The sequence below is a fragment of the Capricornis sumatraensis genome, chromosome 22 (assembly GCF_032405125.1).
Source record: "Capricornis sumatraensis isolate serow.1 chromosome 22, serow.2, whole genome shotgun sequence".
In the NCBI taxonomy this organism is placed as follows: domain Eukaryota; kingdom Metazoa; phylum Chordata; class Mammalia; order Artiodactyla; family Bovidae; genus Capricornis; species Capricornis sumatraensis.
In genome coordinates, this window is record NC_091090.1 from 43,321,630 (window position 1) to 43,344,811 (window position 23,182).

Genomic DNA, 23,182 nt, shown 5'->3' on the forward strand with positions numbered 1-23,182 from the left:
CCCCATGGATTCTGTGGCATCTTGGACTCCTGACCATTCCTGACCAGCATGCAGCCAAGCTGTGTGGGACCAACACTACTTGATACCCATGTTTTCTCACTTATCTTTTGCTGCTCAGTGAAATTCTTCCAGGCAATACCTCGATTCCAAGATCTTCTTCTTAAAATACCAAATCTTCCTTTCCTTTTCTTCTGATAACAGTTTACTCATGCTTGTTACAAAAGTTCAAAAGACATGGATGTTTAGGATGTAAAGATTTTGGCAAGTTTGATCCCAAAAAATGACCACTCTCAGCAATTTAATAAGTATCCTTCCAGCCTTTGTTTTCATAAAAAAATATATATAAACATTTCATCATTTTTAAAGCAAACTATATAATCATAATGTTTTTAAAATATTTATTTTTATTTATTTATTATGAATTTGGTTGTACCAGGTCTTATTTGCAGCATGTGGGATCTTTAGTTGAGCCAGGTAAACTCTTAATTTTGGCATATGGGATCTAGTTCCCTGTCCAGGGATTAGACCCAGGTTCCTGGCATTGGGCACCTGGAGTCTTAGCCACTGAGACATCAGGGAAGCCAGCAGACTTCACTTTTCAATAAGGCAAATCTTTTGGTAAGTGTATACATCACCTCTCTAACCTTTCAATTCCTGCTCTGTTATCCTTGGAAAAATTTCTTCTTTCCTCTTTTATTGGCCCCACATGTCAATTCTGAATTTATTCTGATAATCTAAGGACAGTAATTATATACTCACACAAAGAAAAAGAAAAATCCTATGTGTGGTAGCAAAAGTAGAAAGGAACCAGGCCCATCGTCAGCTGGAAGTACACAGAATCTGTACAGAAATCCTTATCTGGTGCTAAGTCCTTCTCTAATTAAATGCACACTCCCAGGTATCAGCATTCATAGTAAATGAGTGTTTTTCATTTAATATTATTGTTTTCCTGCTTCATTTAACTAAAACTAAAATCATGGTGGAAGAGTCATTGAGTCATGTTTCTTCCCCAACATTCTGCATTACACGGTGCTACTCAAAAAACCTTTGGTGAAGACTTTGTTTTTAATTTCTCATCTCTCACAGACTGATAGTTTTGTAAAAGAAATATTAATAAAAGGGTCTTACTAGAAAAATGAAATAAAGACACACAAAGCACAAGTCCAAGTTTCTTAAATTATCAGATTTAGCAGTCTTTAAAATGACTCTGTTGGATTGTTATGAAAGTTCTCAATGCTTACTCACAATTTCTGTACTCATTTCGTGGCAGACCATTAGCAGAATCTGTGGATGGCAGTGGTTTGTGTACCACACACAGAGTAATATTCTTCTGCATCTTTGCATATGAAATGAACCACCCATCCCTTACATTAGGTCTACAGGCAAATGTTTTCCAAGTTTCTAAGAACTAACTTACATATGAACTTTGGGGTGAGAGTCCTCATCTAAAAGTTTGGGGCTGTCTGACCTGGATATATTGAAACAATCTACTGAATTTTTCACTTCCCAGGTGGCTCAGTGGTAAAGAATCTGCCTGCCAAGCAGGAGATGCAAGTTCAGTCCCTGGGTCAGGAAGAGCCATCCCCTGGAGAAGAAAATGGCAACCCACTCCAGTATTCTTGCCTGGGAAATCCCACAGAAAGAGCAGTCTGGTGGGCTACAGTCCGTGAGGCCATGAAAGAGTTGGACACGACTTAGCTACTAAACAACAACAATTGAATTTTTCACTTTTCATCCAGGTATTTAAAATTATATAAATACAACTAAAGACTCTTGAAACCAGGAGTAACTAATTATTAGAAATATGAGGTCCTGGACAAAAATTCAATTTCTCAACTGGCCCTTTTGACTCCCAAGTTATTTCTTGCCTGATAGCTATCACTTTAATGACTGGAGGGGAAAGCAACATGGTAAAACCCAATGCAAACAGAAAAATCAAACAAAATCCAGGGTTATCCTTTTTCTAACTCTGACCTTCAGTTTAAAATACTTACAGTAAGGCTCATAAAAATGTACTGTCACAGACAGAGCTCATGGGATTTCTATTGGACTACAAGTCAATATACTGATGGATCTTCCTATTACTTATGAATTCCCACCTAGCTTTCTTTTTTCTTTTAAGTTTTTAAAAAATTAATTAATTAATTTTAATTGGAGGCTAATTACAATATTATGGTGGTTTTTGCCAAGCTGCTGCTGCTGCTAAGTCACGTCAGTCATGTCCAACTTTGTGCAACCCTATAGACGGCAGCCCACCAGGCTCCTGTCCCTGGGATTCTCCAGGCAAGAATACTGGAGTGGGTTGCCATTTCCTTCTCCAGTGCATAAAAGTGAAAAGTGAAAGTGAAGTCGCTCAGTCATGTCCGACTCTTAGCGACCCCATGGACTGTAGCCTACCAGGCTCCTCCGTCCATGGGATTTTCCAGGCAAGAGTACTAGAGTGGGGTGCCATTGTCTTCTCCGGTTTTTCCCATACATTGACATGAATCAGCCATGAGTGTACATGTGTCTCAACATCCTTAATCCCCACCAACTCCCTCTCCACCCCATCCCTCTGGGTTGTCCCAGCGCACCAGCTCTGGGTACCCTGCTTCATGCATCGAATTTGCACTGGTCATCTATTTTACATATGGTAATATACATGTTTCAAAGCTATTCTCTCATATCGTCCTACCCTAGCCTTCTCCCACACAGTCCAAAAGTCTCTTCTTTACATCTGTGTCTCTTTTTCTGCTGCCTTGCACAGGATCGTCGTTACTGTCTTTCTAAATTCCATAGCTTTCTTAACCTGCTTTAGAGCTCCAGTCTTTCAATGGCTCTTTTTCCTCAACTATAAAAAAGGAATGAGAATAAAGAGAATAAGAGGGTACTAGATACATTGTCAGGGCTACGATAAAACCAGGGCTTGTGTGCACCTGTGTATGCACTCACGATAAAAATCTATAGAATCTATGTTTCTCTTGCTAATCCATGACATACAACCTGCCCTTGGTTTTCTTTTAACTCCTCATCTACAATACTGCTTGATCCAAATTGTCAGCCATAGTACATTCATGTGTCCACTAATTCAGTAATTTGATTCTTTTACACATTTGGTTTCATTCATTCATTTGGCAAACATTTATTAACCACTTACTATGGAGAAGTGCTGGACACTAAGAAGGCAAGAGGAAAACAGCATATTTCTGGAACCTTGAACTAGTCCCCAACACTCAACAGGTGGGCCTGAAGGGATAAATCATACCATCTTTTCTGTATGTTGAACTGTTTTAACCAAAGCCATTGAAAGTCAACTATCAGCATTCCAAGTACCTTGCTGCTGCTGCTGCTGCTGCTGCTAAGTCGCTTCAGTCGTGTCCAACTCTGTGCAACCCCATAGATGGAAGCCCACCAGGCTCCCCCGTCCCTGGGATTCTCCAGGCAAGAACACTGGAGTGGGCTGCCATTTCCATCTCCAATGCAGGAAAGTGAAAAGTGAAAGTGAAGTCGCTCAGTTGTGTCTGACTCTTAGTGACCCCATGGACTGCAGCCTACCAGGCTCCTCCATCCATGGGATTTTCCAGGCAAGAGTACTGGAGTGGGGTGCCATTGCCTTCTCCGTCCAAGTACCTTACCATTTAAAATATTTATTTTGCAAAGTGTTTTCTGAAAAGGAAAGTAATTCTATTGGAAACACATACACAGAGTAATAAATTATTAATTCACTGAATACCATTTGTTTGTGTTTTTTTTTCACAGCACTGCTGCTGTTGCTGCTAAGTCGCTTCAGTCGTGTCCGACTCTGTGCATCCCCATAGATGGCAGCCTACCAGGCTCCTCCGTCCCTGGGATTCTCCAGACAAGAACACTGGAGTGGGTTGCCATTTCCTTCTCCAGTGCATGAAAGTGAAAAGTGAAAGTGAAGTCGCTCAGTCGTGTCCGACTCTTAGCGACCCCATGGACTGCAGCCTACCAGGCTCCCCTGTCCCTGGGATTCTCCAGACAAGAACACTGGAGTAGGTTGCCATTGCCTTCTCCGTAATATGTTATGAAAATGTAAACTGCCATGTTTCAAAACTTACAATTTTCAACCATATTCTAAATACAACTGGAAACGGAAAAATATACTACAGGTTAAAAAGCATATTTTGTAGTTGCTTTTTGCACACTAAGAAATCCACAAACACATACACTACGATTAGAGTGACTCAGGTCAGAGTGCCCATCTATTTGATCAAGGCTGTTTTTTCTTATATGTAGCTAATACAGTACAGCCCGAGGCCAGGGGCGGCAGCTGGGAGGAGCCACCCACGCCCGAGGCCAGGGCCAGTGGCCGGGAGGAGCAACCCAAGGAGTGGTGGCTACACAGGCACAGCAGGGCCTAGAGGAGCTATCCCACGTTGAAGGTCAGGAATGGTGGCGGTAAGGAGATACCCCTCGTCCAAGGTAAGGAACAGCGGCTATGCTTTGCTGGAGCAGCCGTGAAGAGATACCCCACACCAAGGTAAGAGAAACCCAAGTAAGATGGTAAGTATTGCAAGAGGGCATCAGAGGGCAGACACACTGAAACCATACTCACAGAAAACTAGTCAATCTAATCACACTAGGACCACAGCCTTGTCTAACTCAATGAAACCAAGGCAGGCCTGCAGGGCAACCCAAGATGGGTGGGTCATGGTAGAGAGGCCTGAATGAATGTGGTCCACTGGAGAAGGGAATGGCAAGCCAATTCAGTAGGCAAAATGATAGGATACCAAAAGAGGAACTCCCCAGGTCATTAGGTGCCCAATATGCTACTGGAGATCAGTGGAGAAATAACTCCAGAAAGAATGAAGGGATGGAGCCAAAGCAAAAACAATACCCAGTTGTGGATGTGACTGGTGATAGAAGGTCCAATGCTGTAAAGAGCAATATTGCATAGGAACCTGGAATGTCAGGTCCATGAATCAAGGCAAATTGGAACTGGTCAAACAAGAGATGGCAAGGGTGAATGTTGACATTCTAGGAATCAGCGAACTGAAATGGACTGGAATGGGTGAATTTAACTCAGATGACCATTATATCTACTACTGTGGGCAGGAATCCCTCAGAAGAAATGGAGTAGCCATCATGGTCAACAAAAGAGTCCGAAATGCAGTACTTGGATGCAAACTCAAAAACAACAGAATGATCTCTGTCTCCAAGGCAAACCATTCAATATCACAGTTATCCGAGTCTGTGCCCCAACCAGTAACGCTGAAGAAACTGAAGTTGAATGGTTTTATGAAGACCTACAAGATTTTTTAGAACTAACACCCAAAAAAGATGTCCTTTTCATTATAGGGGACTGGAATGCAAAAGTAGGAAGTCAAGAAACACCTGGAGTAACAGGCAAATTTGGACTTGGAATGCGGAATGAAGCAGGGCAAAGACTAATAGAGTTTTGCCAAGAAAATGCACTGGTCGTAGCAAACGCCCTCTTCCAACAACACAAGAGAAGACTCTACACATGGACATCACCAGATGGTCAACACTGAAATCAGATTGATTATATTCTTTGCAGCCAAAATGGAGAAGCTCTATACAGTCAACAAAAACAAGACCAGGAGCTGACTGTGGCTCAGATCATGAGCTCCTTATTACCAAATTCAGACTTAAATTGAAGAAAACAGGGAAAACCGCTAGACCATTCGGGTATGACCTCAATCAAATCCTTTATGATTATACAGTGGAAGTGAGAAATAGATTAAAGGGCCTAGATCTGATAGATAGAGTGCCTGATGAACTATGGAATGAGGTTTGTGACATTGTACAGGAGACAGGGATCAAGACCATCCCCATGGAAAAGAAATGCAGAAAGGCTGTCTGGGGAGGCCTTACAAATAGCTGTGAAAAGAAGAGAGGCGAAAAGCAAAGGAGAAAAGGAAAGATACAAGCATCTGAATGCAGAGTTCCAAAGAATAGCAAGAAGAGATAAGAAAGCCTTCTTCAGTGATCAATGCAAAGAAATAGAGGACAAGAACAGAATGGGAAAGACTAGAGATCTCTTCAAGAAAATTAGAGATATCAAGGGAACATTTCATGCAAAGATGGGCTCGATAAAGGACAGAAATGGTCTGGACCTAACAGAAGCAGAAGATATTAAGAAGAGGTGGCAAGAATACACAGAAGAACTGTACAAAAAAGATCTTCACAACCCAGATAATCATGATGATGTGATCACTAATCTAGAGCCAGACATCTTGGAATGTGAAGTCAAGTGGGCCTTAGAAGGCATCACTACGAACAAAGCTAGTGGAGGTGATGGAATTCCAGTAGAGCTACTTCAAATCCTGAAAGATGATGCTGTGAAAGTGCTGCACTCACTATGCCAGCAAGTTTGGAAAACTCAGCAGTGGCCACAGGACTGGAAAAGGTCAATTTTCATTCCAATCCCAAAGAAAGGCAATGCAAAAGAATGCTCAAACTACCGCACAATTGCACTCATCTCACATGCTAGTAAAGTAATGCTCAAAATTCTCCAAGCCAGACTTCAGCAATACGTGAACCGTGAACTCCCTGATGTTCAAGCTGGTTTTAGAAAAGGCAGAGGAACCAGAGATCAAATTGCCAACATCTGCTGGATCATGGAAAAAGCAAGAGAGTTCCAGAAAAACATCTATTTCTGCTTTATTGACTATGCCAAAGTCTCTGACTGTGTGGATCACAATAAACTGTGGAAAATTCTTTAGAGATGGGAATACCAGACCACCTAGCCTGCCTCTTGAGAAATCTGTATGCAGGTCAGGAAGTAACAGTTAGAACTGGACATGGAACAACAGACTGGTTCCAAATAGGAAAAGGAGGACGTCAAGGCTGTATATTGTCACCCTGCTTATTTAACTTATATGCAGAGTACATCATGAGAAACGCTGGGCTGGAAGAAACACAAGCTGGAATCAAGATTGCCGGGAGAAATATAAAAAACCTCAGATATGCAGATGACACCACCCTTACGGCAGAAAGTGAAGAGGAGCTAAAAAGCCTCTTGATGAAAGTGAAAGAGGAGAGCGAAAAAGTTGGCTTAAAGTTCAGCATTCAGAAAACGAAGATCATGGCATCCGGTCCCATCACTTCATGGCAAATAGATGGGGAAACAGGGGAAACAGTGTCAGACTTTATTTTTCTGGGCTCCAAAATCACTGCAGATGGTGACTGCAGCCATGAAATTAAAAGACGCTTACTCCTTGGAAGAAAAGTTATGAGCAACCTAGATAGTATATTCAAAAGCAGAGACATTACTTTACCGACTAAGGTCTGTCTAGTCAAGGCTATGGTTTTTCCTGTGGTCATGTATGGATGTGAGAGTTGGACTGTGAAGAAGGATGAGCACCGAAGAATTGATGCTTTTGAACTGTGGTGTTGGAGAAGACTCTTGAGGGTCCCTTGGACTGCAAGGAGATCCAACCAGTCCATTCTGAAGGAAATCAACCCTGGGATTTCTTTGGAAGGAATGATGCTAAAGCTGAAGCTCCAGTACTTTGGACACCTCATGCGAAGAATTGACTCATTGGAAAAGACTCTGATGCTGGGAGAGACTGGGGGCAGGAGGAGAAGGGGACGACCCAGGATGAGACGGCTGGATGGCATCACGGACTTGATGGACGTGAGTCTGAGTGAACTCCGGGAGATGGTGTTGGACAGGGAGGCCTGGCGTGCTGCGATTCATGGGGTCGCAAAGAGTTGGACACGACTGAGCGACTGAACTGAACTGAACAGTATTATAAGGAATTCGTAGGTACATAGTAGATATACATGTGTGGAGGGACATGTCTCTGTGTCTCTGTGTGTGGTGTATTTTGTGGGTATGGTTGCTAGAATAGCAATAATAAGATAATCTAAATGAGATCAGGTCATTACTTTTATACAAAGTATTAATTTTCAGACGCTGAAGCAGCCTCCAGGCAAACAATTAAATTATGCTGAAGTCTAGATAGAAAACAACAACAACTGTTCACATTATTGGCACAGTTTTAGGAAGAAGGAAAGACAGGGGGAAAAAAGAAAAAGGCAAGAGAAAGGAAAAGCACCTCTAGTGTGCAGTTCTAAGTAACATGATTAAATTCTCACATGGAAAACAATCTTCTGAAAGGTATTTCAGGGTTTGTTTTTTTTTTTAACTTTTTATTCTATATTGGAGTATAGCTGCTTAACAATGTTGTGAGAGTTTCAGGTGCATGACAGAGCAACTCAGCCATACATATACATGTATCCATTCTCCCCCAAACTTCCCTCCCATCCAGGCTACCGTATAACATTGAGTAGAGTTCCCTGTGCTATAGAGTAGGACCTTGCTGCCCATCCATTTTAAATATAGCAATGTGCACACAGAAGTCAGAGTACGTTCAGAACACATCTCTGCATATTTCGGGTCTTACATTTTGCTTACACCAGTGATCACAGACCAGAAGAGAATAATCAGGGCTGGTGTTCCACAGGTTTCCTTAGGTTTCCTTTAAGAAGCAGAAAGAAAAGCACAGGTCTCATCTTAACCTGAGAGATTCATGGAACCCAACTCATTGTCTCAGCAAAATATTCCGGAGATATTTATTTTTGGTGGAATAAACAGGGAGATTCTGGCGATTAGTGATGCCTGCTGTCTCTTCAGGCAGAGATGCTGAGATTCCAAGTCCAGTTCCTGATAAAGAGCCTTCCCTAGGCTTAAAATGTGCTATGAAACTAGGATGTTCAAGGGCAGAGACGGGGATTAGATGTTCTAAAAGCAAACATTCTTAAGTTAAAAACAAAGTATGTGTTCAGTGCTGAGAGTCAAAATTCTCCACCTTCTGGGAAAGAAATCATAACAGAGATGGATTGATCTGTGATCTTTCTGAATTCTATCAGTTTGGTGTCAACAGCACCATGAGTGATGACCAGGCTGAGAGCAGGCTGGCTTAGTGACTGGGGAGAAGCAAAGACCCATGAGGGACACAGTTCATCCGTCCTAGAGGTCACTGTTTTGCTGCCTCACTCAGCACAGCTTTGAGGAGACACATGAAGGACACGAGTCATGGTGATGCTCACTGTAACTCCTCTCCTCACCTGCTGCGCCCAAGTCCACCCTTTTCTTGACCCATTGTGGAAATCTGATAGGGGGAATGGTGCCAGCTGTTGAGTGCCGAGGACAAGAAGAGGTGACAGATACATGCCACTGCGTCTTACTAGTGATTCAGTTGCCTGCAAAGGCAGTGAGACAGCTGAACCAGGGAGGTCTAAGCCACGCACCTCCCAAACCACAGATGGAGGTGCTGGAGGCCAGATTCTTCCTCTGCCGTGGGGTCATGGTTCTGTATACAACATGGCACCTATATCACCAACCCCTCTAGGTTGCAGTTTCTTTTTTTTTTGAAAAAGGAAGAGAAAAAGACAGGAAGAATGGAGAAGGCAATGGCACCCCACTCCAGTACTCTTGCCTGGAAACTCCCACAGACGGAGGAGCCTGGTGGGCTGTAGTCCATGGGGTCTCGAAAGTCAGACACGACTTCACTTTCACTTTCCTGCATTGGAGAAGGAAATGGCAACCCACTCCAGTGTTCTTGCCTGGAGAATCCCAGGGACGGGGGAGCCTGGTGGGCTTCCGTCTCTGGGGTTGCACAGAGTTGGACACGACTGAAGCAACTTAGCAGCAGCAGAGAGGAAGAAAAGAAGGAAGAGAAGGGAGAGAAGGAGAGATGGAGAGAGAGAGGGAGGCAGAAAGACAAAGAAAGAGAAATGAGGATGTATATTGGAGGGCTTCCCTGATGGCTCAGAGAGTCATCCGAGAATCATGGTAAAGAGTCTGCCTGCAATGCAGGAGACCCAGGTTCAGTCCCTGGGTCAGGAAGATTCCTTGGAGAAGGAAATGACAGTCCACTCCAGTATTCTTGCCTGAGAAATCCCATGGACAGAGGAGCCTACAGGACTACAGTCCGTGGAATCCCAAAGAGTCAGACATGACAGAGTGACTAACACCATCAGGTACATTCTCTTTCAGAGAGTTGTCCCTGGGTGATAGGAGATAAAGAAGAGAAGGGAGAGAGGGACGGATGGAGAGAGGGAGGGAGGCAGAAAGACAAAGAAAAAGAAATGAAGATGTATATTGGAATGGATGGTTTCCGAGGTATTTTCTTCTCTAATAATTCTATTGTAACTGGCCAAGACTGTAAGACAAAAGACCCCTGATATAAAGCCTGTTTGAAACCTAGATGCAGAATTCTTTGTACAAGTAATTTTTTGGTGGAGGGGGTCTCTGCCCTCTGGAGAATGTAACAGATGTCCCATGATCCTTTGAGCTTGAGATTGCCAAGGTGTCTGCTGCTGCTAAGTCGCTTCAGTTGTGTCCAACTCTGTGCGGCCCCAGAGACGGCAGCCCACCAGGCTCCCCCGTCCCTGGGATTCTCCAGGCAAGAATACTGGAGTGGGTTGCCATTTCCTTCTCCAATGCATGAAAGTGAAAAGTGAAAGTGAAGTCGCTCAGTCGTGTCTGAATCTTAGCAACCCCATGGACTGCAGCCTACCAGGCTCCTCCATCCAAGGGAGTTTCCAGGCAAGAGTACTGGAGTGGGGTGCCATTGCTTTCTCCGTGCCAAGGTGTATTTATGTTTAATTATAATAAAAATAAATGTTCAGAGTAAAACTATTAGCGAGAAACTAGTCAGTGGGAGGGCCAACTTGACTGAAGGCAAGCAGGGGACTGAGGAGGATAGATCTGTGTGGAATGGGCTGTTTCACTGCTGTTGTTCAGTTGCTCTGTCATGTCTCACTCTTGGCGACCCCACCGACTGCAGCATGCCAGGCTCCTCTGTCCTCCACTATCTCTCAGAGCTAGCAGAAACTCATGTCCATTGAGTCAGTGGTGCCATCCAACCATCTCATCCTCTGTCGCCCCCTTCTCCTCCTGCCCTTGATCTTTCCCCAGGGTCTTTTCCAATGAGTGGGTTCTTCACATCAGGGAGCCAAAATATTGGGAACTTCAGCATCAGTCCTTCCAATGAATATTCAAGGTTGATTTCCTTTAGGATTGACTGGTTTGATCTCCTTGTGAGAGAGTCCAAGGGACTCTCAGGAGTCTTCTCCAGCACCACAATTCAAAGGCGCTGAGCCTTCTTTATGGTCCAATTCTCATATCCAACATGACTACTGGAGAAACCATAGCTTTGGTTTTTCACTAAACAGAACTTTGTTGGCAAAGTGATGTCTCTGCTTTTCAATACACTGTCTGGGTTGGTCACAACTTTTCTTCCAAGGAGCAAGTGTCTTTTAATTTCATGGCTGCAGTCACCATCCGCAGTGATTTTGGAGCCCAAGAAAAGAAAGTCTGTCACTGTTTCCATTGTTTCCCTATCTATTTGCCATGAAGTGATGGGACCAGATGCCATGATTTTAGTTTTCTGAATGTTGAGTTTTAAGCTAACTTTTTCACTCTCCTCTTTCACCTTCATCAAGAGGCTCTTTAGCTCCTCTTAACTTTCTGCCATAAGGGTGGTATCATCTGCATATCTGAGGTTGTTGATATCTCTCCCATCAATCTTGATTCCAGCTTGTGATTCATCCAGCCTGGCATTTCGCATCATGTATTCTGCATATAAATAATTCTCCAGGCCAGAATACTGGAGTGGGTAGCCATTCCCTTCTCCAGGGGATATTCCCAACCTAGGGATCGAACCCAGGTCTCCCACAATCCAGGCAGATTCTTTACCAGTTGAGCCACCGGGGAAGCCCAAGAATACTGGAGTGGGTAGCCTATCACTTCGCCAGCAGATCTTCCAACCCAGGAATCAAAACAGGGTTTCCTGCTCTGCAGGCAGATTCCTTACCAGCTGAGCTATCAGGGAAGCCCTTAAGTTAAATAAGCAGGTTGACAATATATAGCTTTGACATACTCCTTTCCCAATTTGGAACCAGTCCATTGTTCCATGTCAGGTTCTAACTGTTGCTTCTTGATCTGCATACAGGTTTCTCAGGAGGCACCAAACTTGTGCTTCTGATTCTTTTTTGTCTTTTTTTGGTGGGGGCAGGAGGGTTTCTACATAGACCCAGATTATAAAGCACCAAAAATGCAAATGGTTGTTCTTTTTGAGTACAAACTACCCATAAAGGTTTTCTAAAATCGAAGACAAAATATGGATACAATTAGTAAAATAAACATATAGCCATTTTTACGTTTTTTATTCTAGGGATAGGTCCATGTCAAGGAAGAAGTAAGAACCAGTAAGACCAAGAAGGACAGACTCACGGAGGCTGCAAGGTCTTTTTATTTGTATTTTTAATTTTTTTGTATTTATTTATTTGGCCACTCCAGGTCTTAGCTGTGGCATGCAGGACCTTTACTTGTGGCATGTGGGATCTAATTCCCTGACTGGGGATAGAACCTGGGCTCCTACATTTGGGGCATGAAGTCTTCTTAGCCCCTGGACTGCCAGGGAAGTCCCTCAAGGTCTTTTTAAATGAAGGAGTCTGATTTTTTTCTATATTATCACAAAGCAGGATGATATGTTATCTTTAGTGTTCTGTGTATCCTTTTTCTGACATGTTTCCTTCTGCTTGTTTTGCTTGTTTGAGGTTCTGTCCCTGGCATGGCTCAAGATTTCTTTTTTTCTTTATATTGGTGATGAAGCTGTTCTATCTCAAGCTCTTCATTTGGCAACTGAGTAACTCCCTCATGCTTTCACACTGAGACAACGGGTGAGTCACTCAAAGGGGCTCTGAGAGCCCTTGGAAGTGATATGGTCCAGTCTCATTACTGAGAAGGGTAAGGACTAGCTCAAGGTCATGCTATAAAAAGTAAGAGCCAGCTTTGAAATCCAAATACAAACAAGAGATCATCCTTAAGTTACACACCCTTTGGACATGTTACCTAACCAGCCAGACATAAAATGAACAAGACATTCTATAGATGATTTAAGTAAGTAACAAATTCTAGGAACATCTACAAGAGTAACCACGGCCCATTAAAAGTAGAGCTATAATAACTGTCTAAATAGGTCTATCCTTTATAAAGTCCAGGAACTCAAAGCTATAATATTGTTTAATACCATTTAATCTTACCATGTGTAGTGTATTATATTTTTTTGCTGAATTTTATTGCCCTTTTGTTCAAATTGTGGGTCTCTCATTTTTATTGAACAATTAAAAAAAGAATATTTCTTTTGAATCCATCTTAATCATGATAAGAAATAAATATTGCAGACCTTTACAAACATTAATATGTAAATTCTATAAATCTCCAAAAAGGGTTTGAGTTAGGAAGAGCTATATGATTTGCAGTTGTTTCATGATGATCAAATCATTTAGAAACAGACCCAAGATTAGTTCCATATACCATGAATAACAACAGGACAGCTTTGTTTAAAAAAAAAAAAAAAAACATTCATCCATCTAAGGATAAGTGATTGTTGACTAAGGGCTTACAATTCTGTAGGCCCAGTTTCTAGGGGATCCTTTTCTTTGACATTGAGGATAATATTTACCCCAAACATCTATTATAAACTTGTGCATTGTTTGTTTATCTCTTAAAAAGGGTGCAAGCTGTGTCAGCATTCCTGGGTTGAAGGGTAATTTAAATAAGCCCTTCAGTTTATGGCGCATACAGGGCAGCTTTACAAGATCTAATCTTTTCTAAACCTGCTCTGTTCTTCGGTTCAACAGAGCTTCCTAATTGTAGCTATTAGTTCCCTTTTTTTGTGGTCTGTTCTGTCAATAGACTATTGAGTGTTCAGTAAATTAAGCCCGACCAGCAGCCAACACAAGACAGACGTTAAATCATAGCTCGGCCGTCCTTTTTCATTGTTAGTGTCTGTGAAACAGCTTTTACACACAGGGACAGGAGTTAACGTGATGCACATTTGTGTCATTCTCAAATTTCCATACTGTACAATCAGGTATGTGGGGTTTTTTTTTTTTCCCCTAAGCAACAGGTGTGTTCTTGGAACAAAGTTCAACCCCTACTTCTGGCTTATGGGAGAGGCAGCAGCTGCAAGCTTAATGTCAGTGACACATGGTTCTATAAGAGAGAAAAAATAAACTGCTTGTTCAACGTATTAAAGTCATGGGCAGATGGACAAAAGCTGCCTGCGCTTTTCTTTGTGTTATAGAAACCGAGTCTACATTTTCAGATGACAAGTGTTTTTCTCTCTTTGTCTTCTCTTTCTTCCCTTCTTTCCTTCCTTCCTTGTTAAAAAACTAATTAGTGAAAAACACACATTTCTTTAAGCATTATCTATTCATTATTGAGAATATTCCTTCCTCTGAGTCATGCTGTTCTCAAGCTGATGAGCAGGGAGAAGGAAAAACTTCATATAAATCAAGCCACACTTTATTGATAACTCACTTCGTTCTACAAAAAATTTAAAGGAACTGTTTATTATGCAGCTTGAAGAGAATTACTTAGTATGCAAACCCTACATTTCTTAAAATGCAAAGTTAAATATACATATTTACAGGCTTCATTATTCCCCTGTAAAAGAACACTACATAGAATTTTGTGACATTACTAACAAAAATTATAATGTACTGTGTACCTAAGAAGTACACATTATATATAATATAATGTCAATATTAATGGTAACAATACTAATTATAATAATTATTATATTAGTTTTCAAGAGAGTAAACTGTTCTTCAATTATTTAAGAATCTCTTTTAGTGTCTTGGGGCTGATACTCCATTTTATATGTTAGATTCAAGTACGATCATGAGACAACGTATCAGAAGCTCAGCTACCATGTTAGTGCAGACCAGGTTTCTGTAAACACAGACATCAAGCTCAAGAACAAACCAGAGCAATTCTAGAGTTCTGTGATACATCTCAAGTAGGTCTTACTACACAGACTTTTCTAGAACTCCTGCATATCAGAGCTACCTTTCTTTTGCCAATGAGGATTTCAACAGGAATATTTAATAAAAAGGTCCATGAGACTAATCTTCATTTTTCTTAGATGTGATGAGCAAATACATTGCAAATGTGATGAGATAAATGCCTATTTAATTACAATTCTGGAACCAAGGGTATAATCTGAGTTGCCAGATCCCCTGGAAGACTGGTGTTGAGTGTTGTGTATAATGTCTAATTGAAGAAGGAGCAAAAAGAGTGTTGTTGTTTTTTTTTTAAACGCAAACCACAACTTTATTCAAGAATCAGATTTTCTGTGAGTCTATACTGAAAATGGTTTTGCTGGGATGCTCTCTTGCTGAGATATCTATAAGCAGATGGATTTTGAATTCAATCCTTGAAAGAAACAAAGGCAAATAAATAAAAAGAACCTGAATAAATGTTTTTTTTTCTTTTAGGTTGTTAACTGGTTTGGCTTTTACTTTCATTAAAAGGACACAAACAATGTCTAGCCTCAGGGAAAATGCTAAAGATTTTTTAAATGTATAGAAAAGTGTCTAAACTGGGAGGCTGGTCTAAGTAGCATTAAAAGTCTCTACCAATCCAGAGATTATCAAATTCTACAACTCTGCTTTTCCTCAGGCTGCAGTTTAAAAAACAAGTGTGGTAAAACATACATAAGGCAAAATGTATCACACTGACCATTTCTAAAGTACACAGTTCAGTAGCGTTAAGTGTATTCACATTGTTATGCATCAGACTGCCAGAATTTCTTCTGGAGTTTAGTCTGCATCATAGAAGTAAAACAATACCCATTAAACAAGTTCCTGTTTTTATCCTTCCCTCTAGCCCCTGGCAACCACCATTCTACTTTTTGTTTCTATGACTTCTCTAAATACCTCATATAAATGAAATCACAAGTACCTTTTTTTTCTTTTTCTGGCCATGTCACATGGCTTGTGGGATTGTAGTTTCCCAACCAGTGAAAGTGCCAGTTCCTAACCACTGGACTGCCAGGGAATTCCCCAATACAGTATCTTTTTGTGACAGGCTTATTTTACTTAGCATAACGTCCTCAAGGTTCATCCATGTTTTCACTGTGTGAGAATTTCCTCTTTTATGAAAGAATAATATTCTGTCGTATGCACAGACCACACTTGTTTATCCAGTCACGTGTCAACAGCAACTTGGGTTGCTTCCACATGTTGGCTACTGTGAATAATGCTGCTACGAACATGGGTACACAAATATCTCTTTGAGATACTGCTTTCAATTCTTTGGGGTCTATGTGCAGAAGTAAAACGGCTGGGTCATATGATAATTCTGTTTTTAATGTTCTGCAGAACTGCCATATTTTTTTTCCATATGGGCTGCACCTTTTACATTCCCACCAGTAGCACACAAGGGTCTCAATCCCTCCATCCTTCGCCAGCCCTAGTTATGACTATTATTTTAAAAATATTTTAATAGCAGTCAATCTTTCCACAGAGTACGACAGAGGAAAGTACTCACGTGGGTCTCCACGTCACCAGCCAGGATCCTACTCTTCTTTAAAAACTCAGCCACCATGCTGTTCATCAGCTTATCGAAGGCCTCCACAGAGGGTGCCACACCTTTAGAAAAGAACATTGTGTTATTATTCCCTGGTAATTTAGTAAAAGCTGGAATTGCTTTGCCATAAGTAATAGGGAAGTCTCATGTCATTCGCATCATTTTCTTTCTATTCACTAATTCATTCATTCACCCAATCAGTACTTATTAAACACTTCTCAATGGCTCAAGAAAGCAGTGTTTTCCTAATTTTTTTGTTTTCCTCTATTTTTGTTCTCCTGAATAAGTACTTCCTTTTTAAAAAATCTTTTAATTGGAATATAATTGCTTTACAATGTGTTGGTTTCTGCTGTACAATGAAGTAAATCAGCTATATATACACATATATCCCCTTCTTGAGCCTCCCTCTCACCCACCCAATCTCACCCTTCTAGGTCATCACAGAGCTGAACTCTCTGTGCCATATACAGCAGGTTCCCACCAGCTAATCATTTTACACATGGTAGTGTATATTCATCAATCCTTATCTCCCAGTTTGTCCCACCCTCTCCTCCCTGGCTCCTGGAGCCAATGTTCATTCTCTACATTTGCGTCTCTATTCCTGCCCTGGAAACAGGTTCATCTGTACCTTCTTTCTAGATTTCATACATACGCATTAATATACGATACTCGTTTTTCTCTTTCTGACATACTTCGTTGAGTAGGTACTTTCACCTACACGCTTTCATTTGATTCTCCCCCAAACCCATGGGGGTAGGTAGCACTGTCACACTTTCACTGATGAGGAAATGAAGATGCAACAGAGCATATGACTTGTTAAGGGCTATACACCAAGTTAAGTGGCAGATCCAAAAACTGATCACACCTTCTGAATCCAAAGCCAGTGTACTTACATCTACACCGACATACCCAAGTTCTATAATGACCTTGCAAATAGTTACCAAGACTGTTCAGGACAACTAAAAGGTAATAATGGACTCTGGGCAAAGCAGGAAGTCAGTTGATTTCACACATTTATTTACTTCCTCCTTCACTTCCCAGGGGAAGAGCGACATTGAGGGTGGGTGTAAAAATGACTGGTGTGCTAACCCACAGTGAATTCTGATCTGCTAAATTACTCTAAAGCTGAAGTAGCAATGGCCCATCCTGGGGTGCTCTGTATTTCTTTCCCTGACTTTTCATTAAAAAAAACTTTTGTCTAAGTCCCTGACCGCATCTCTAATATTGAGAAAGTTAATACTGACAAATTCAGCAGTACAGCCTATTAAGATTCAAAGTCAAACTTAGGAGTCCCATTCTTATACTGGACAGAAATATCCAAGCTCATAAATGCATAGGATAAACTTCCTTCCTTTTCCCTGGTTCCCAGTGGCCCTTTCCACAGGCCCAGAGAGTGATGGAAACAGTTGTTCACAGTTCTCTGCACCTACTTCGAAGTCTCACTTCTAGGCAGGGTATTGAAGCTGAGTTATCATCCTAAGTTTAAAATGCAGTATGTACCAACTTCTATAACATAAAAGAGGTGCAAACCCAAAGATTCCTTATGGATCCATTTGGAAACAGATAAACCTGTTTGTTGCCGTAGAAGAGGTCTGAGGGGTCTCTGCCTAGTGTTTAAAGTGGGAAAAGGTTTTAAAATGTGATGGAGGCCTCTACATGGCAGAAGGGACAATGATAAAAGGGAATATTTTTCAATTTCCTTTCATCACTCAGCTCTGCTCACACCTCCTCCGGGCAGCCTTTAATGACCTGTCTTTCTCCCCAGTCTGCATCCTTTGAGCATCTCTTAATCAAAGCATTTGAGGCCCAGAATAGTAATGCATGGAGACCAAAGATTCTGGAAGATTTAGGACTGTGTATAATTCATCTTAGATTCCCCTGCATCTACTACAGTACTTGTCATTTGGCAGGCATGAAAATATTTCTTCAAGAATTGAGCCTAACTTACCTGATTGTCAAAGTAAGCAAAAAACACATCATAAAACACAACATAACACCAGTCTCATAGGGCAGTTCTTTGATCTGTGCATACTATGGATCTGTAATGAACTGGTTCCTTCTACAAGTTTCTTTTTAAATTAAAAAAAATAATAACTTCAGTTATAACATTATTGTAATGATGGTGTTTACATTTGCAGGTGTAAATGATGGTGAGAAGACTGTCCTTAAGGATTTGTTAAAAATAAAATTTAGAAAATTACCAAAGCTGACTAATTTAGAAGAAGTGGAAGTCATGTTGTTCAGGATAAGCAAAGATTTTAAGGATGGACATCATTTAGACTTTTTACTAATTATCCCACTAACCAAGTACCTGTCTTCATTTCATACTATCAGGAGGATAGTAAATTGCTGGCTAAGTTTTTTAAAGAGAACTTAAATAACCAGTTTGGAATGATTTGTTATACTAAAAACTGTGTTTAAATATTTAAGTAATTTAATTTAAGTATATGCCTTCCAAATTTGCTTAGCTTATTAATTTTTCCAGGAAATTCTTCTTCTATGAAGAAAGTACAAAGAGCAGTCTAGTACCTCTTTGTGCAAGTGAGGTTTGAATTATTGGGGTTTCTTTTTTCTTTAACTCAGCAACACTACACAGCCTCCTGGGAGTTGGAGTTTATTTTATGTATTCACAGGCTTTATATTTGTGGGCAGCAATCTCAGAAATGTCTTTTGATTACCTGATGCCAAAGGCATAAGGAAACAAAGTTACTGAAGAAGAACATGAAAATATTTCCTTACAAATAAATTCTATTGAATCTCATATACCAACTGTATAGTTAACAAAAAGAAGCTTAAAATGAAATCATAGATGTGTCTCATTTGATGCGGAAAAAACTTACAGGCCCCTGGCAGCCTTCCCTTAAACAACATCCCCTTTCAATTCATTCAGGGCATTTTAATTTTCATTATGTTTGAGGGGTAGGGAGAGGGAAAAAATCCAGCCTGTGCATTTGTGTTCACACAGTAATTTCTGTCCCAAGGCATGTAATGCAAGGCACAGCTCCAAATACGCCTGAAATTCTAGAAGCACCAATGTGGATCTTGCCCAGTGAAAGCTTTTATTTTTTGAAGCCCCCTCTTCCCCAGGGCTATTCTCAAGCCCCAAAAGACTGACAAAATTCAAAATGGGTCAGATATGGAAGCAATGGGTGTGAGACAAGAATAGAGTTACCAGATTAAATACAGATTGTCCATTTATATTTGAATTTCAAATAAACACGGAATAAATTTTTAGAGGAAGTATGTATCATGCAGTATATCCCATGCAGTATTCAGAACACACTTCGACCAAAAAAAGGTAGTTTGTCTGAAATGCAAATTTAACTGGGTGTCTTGTATTCTTATTTGCTAAATCTGCAACCTTAGACAAAAAGAATTTGGAAAAATTACTGGAGATAACAGAGGTGGCCATGCATAGCATCTTTTTAAAGAAGTAGTTAACTTTTTATATGTTTGATCACACAATTTTTTAACTCTTTTTAAAAATGTGTGGCATTAGCATATAATTTTAAAAACATATTTGGTGAGAAATGGTAAACGTAAAACAATGTGATGTGATCATGCTACCTCAAAATAATATTTGGTTTCACATCAGATTCTCTTCCTTCAAAACTGCAGTTCTTACAATTAATGACTTGTTCTCTTTAAAATTAAAATGCACAGAATGATAATTTCTTCCAATTTACAGTCTAATAGAGAACATTAGCTTCTTTTTGATAACAACTTAGATAACATATTTAGTCACTGAATGTGGAAGAGCAGTATAAACACTAAAATGAAGGAATAATGACATTCAGCTCATGCATTGTGCTGTTAACAGGCACAGATAGAGGTAATTTTTGTGGACTGTGGATTGAGACTTTCTTTTTCTTTTTTGGGGGGATCGCTTGCATCTGGTTAATGTTATAGTCTCACAGAAAGGAAGAAATGGAGGAGTTCAAGTTCATAGAAATGTTTCATGAGAACTCAATGATGGAAACAAAGTTAAGTGACCCGCAAAAAGACCAGTAATGACAACTGTGTAGTCCTACCTCCGTTGACACCGTTAACTTCCCCGCAGTCCCCAGGAGGCCTGTGTGACCCTGCAGACAGCAACTCCAGTCGGCCGACAGCCCGCTCCAGTCTTTCCATGAGCCCCTGCATTTCTGCCATCCTAGGAAACTGTCGGCACAAATGGAGGCCATGTGAGCATCAGGGAGGATTAGCAAGCTGACACCATTAAACTTAACAGCAGCGAGAAGGAAAATAAAAATTATTCAGAATAGCTATGGCTTTAATTACCTTGAGAGTATTTTTATATGTCAGGGAAATAGGTGCAATTCAAAAAAACATAAAACTTACAGCAGAATAAAAACTAATTATATTGAGCTCATTTTATTTTATATTCAATTCAGGGATGTTTATAAGAATCATATTGCAATATACAAATATTCACTCTCTTTATACCATTATCATGTGTCTCCATGGATGTTTCTTTATTCAATGATAAATTGATGTATAACATTTACTTAAAAGCCTGTGAACCATTGCACTTGAAAATATGTGGGTTATTTTCAAATGTCTTTTGATATTGATTTCTAACATAATTCCATAGTGATAAGAGAACAGACTCTGTATGATTTCAATACCTTCAGACCATGAAAATTTTGTGCCTTGTTTTATGCCCCTGGATATGTTCCAGTTTCTCCTAGTTTATAGTCTATGGGAACTTGAAAAGAATTATATCCTACTATTCTGTGAAAACTGTATAAATCTTAATTATGTTGAATTGGTTCATGGTGCTTTTCAGGTCTACTATATCCTTCTACTTTTCTGTATATTCGTTCTGTTAATTTTTAACAGTTTGATACTCAAATTGCAACTAAAAATCTCAATTTATCTACTTAAAAATAATTGTAATATATAGGAACTATATGTAACTGTGTTCTGTATTTTCCAAGTCTCCTGTAAATGTGCTATCATACTTTCATAATTTAAAACATAAGGAAGAGAAAAAAATCCCATGAACATATATCTCATAATTAACATTACCAACATTCCTGCTAAACGGTGTTAGCATGTTTTATCTATTTCCAATGATTCTGTTAAAGTATAATTCTACAGGGGACACTAAACTCAGTGATAACCTTGCTTACTCAATTATCTTAAACCAAAGAGCCCAGCACAGAAGAAGTATGCGTTTATCAAACTGTATCATTTGGCAACAGATGCCATTCCCTCCAAGAGCCAACTGTCTTCTACTTATTATCATTGGTTTCAGTGTTTTTGTAGATGAATTGCTTTAAACTATTTTTTTAATAGTGTAGGTTTTAGTTTAAAACAATAAGAATGAGAGAACATCCCTGGTGGTCCAGTGATTGGGAGTCTGCCTGCCAATGCTGCGGACACAGGTTCAACATTTGTTCCAGGAGGATTCCACATACCATGGGGCAACTAAGTCTGTGCTGCAGCTAGAAAAAGCCCATGCACAGCAACGAAGACCCAGCAGAGCCAAAAATAACAATAAAAAATACATGAATAAATAAATAAAATAATAAAAATGGTTATTTCCATTTTCCGTTGGTTATTTTTAGAAAAAAATTTAGATTTTGTTGGGGTTGTTTTTGGACACATGGATCTTTAGCTACCCAGTACTCCTGGCTGGGATAAATTGGTTTCAAAGCTAAGGGACTGAGAATAAAAGTGGGCTGGGTACCTACCCTTCCTGCTTCCAAAGAGATCTTCGACAGCTACACTTAGTGTACATGTGTGTGCGTACTCAGTCGCTCAGGTGCATCTGAGTCTTTGAGACCCCATTGACTGTAGCCCGTCCAGGCTCCTCTGTCTATGGAACTTCCCAGGCAAGAATACTGGAGTGGGTAGCCATTCCTTCTCCAGGGGATCTTCCTGACCCAGGAATCCAATCTGGGTTTCCTACATTGGCAGGCAGATTCTTTCCCACTGAACCACCAGGAGGCCCACACAGGATATACTTTAAAATTACTGGCCTTGGAATGTAATGTTATTAAGGCCACCTCTGATGAACCTAATCTAATTTGGCCAGGTTCATCAGATTCAGGTATATGTACTGTAACTGACCGTACCAACCGATGACTGCTTTGGGCAAAATCAGGCTGCTGTCCCAGACAGAGGAAGACATGTCTCATCTCAGTCAGTGTCTGGACTTCTCACTCGTTCTTTTTAAGTCTTTATTGAGTCTGTTACAATATTGCTTCTGTTTCACGTTTTGGTTTTTTGGCCATGAGATATGTGGGATCTTAGCTTCCGGAGGTCAAACCCACACCCTCTGCATTGGAAGGCAAAGTCTTAATCATTGGACTACCAGGGAAGTCCCACGTCTACTCTTATGAACCTTCCAAGCATCATTCTGAGCCAAAGAGGACTAGCATACTCCTGTACCAGAGACAACACTTCCCCAGAGTGTGGAGAAATTTTATTGCTCTAAGATGTGTAAATATTTTCCACTGCTTCTGAGAACCAGGTAAGGTGTTTCTCTTTTGTATTTTGTATTCCATTAGTTCTGAGCATAAGCATAATAATGACATGCCACTGCCATTTTTTAACAGCGAGGTTATACGCATCAAAACACGTGGATGGCTCTGTAATTCTGTGTCCCAAATGTCAGATGGTCACCAGATACGGACGGGGGAGTTCACTGTCTATTTTGGAAAGTCATCTCCCCTGAAACTGCCAGCAGCTACTCTTTCAAAATATGGGGCACTGTTCTGTGTGCAGCTGAAATCAGCATCTAATCCCAAGGGGATTCAAAATTAGAAGTTTCTCATCTATTCTCTTCTTCAACGTCAGAGCTTTTGCTTCCATCGA

The 23,182-nt window shown here is 40.5% G+C and overlaps 1 protein-coding gene across 1 annotated transcript in view; it reads right to left on the reverse strand.

Moving 5' to 3' along the window:
• Positions 1-23,182, reverse strand: part of CAP2 (cyclase associated actin cytoskeleton regulatory protein 2) — a 149,088-nt gene that overhangs the window by 102,113 nt on the left and 23,793 nt on the right. The window contains exons 2-3 of the mRNA XM_068960644.1: positions 20,389-20,518; positions 16,319-16,419 (exon numbers count right to left, since the gene is read on the reverse strand). Of these exons, the coding sequence (XP_068816745.1) occupies positions 16,319-16,419; positions 20,389-20,509 (222 nt within the window). The 5' untranslated portion in view covers positions 20,510-20,518. The remainder of the gene's footprint in view (positions 1-16,318; positions 16,420-20,388; positions 20,519-23,182) is intronic.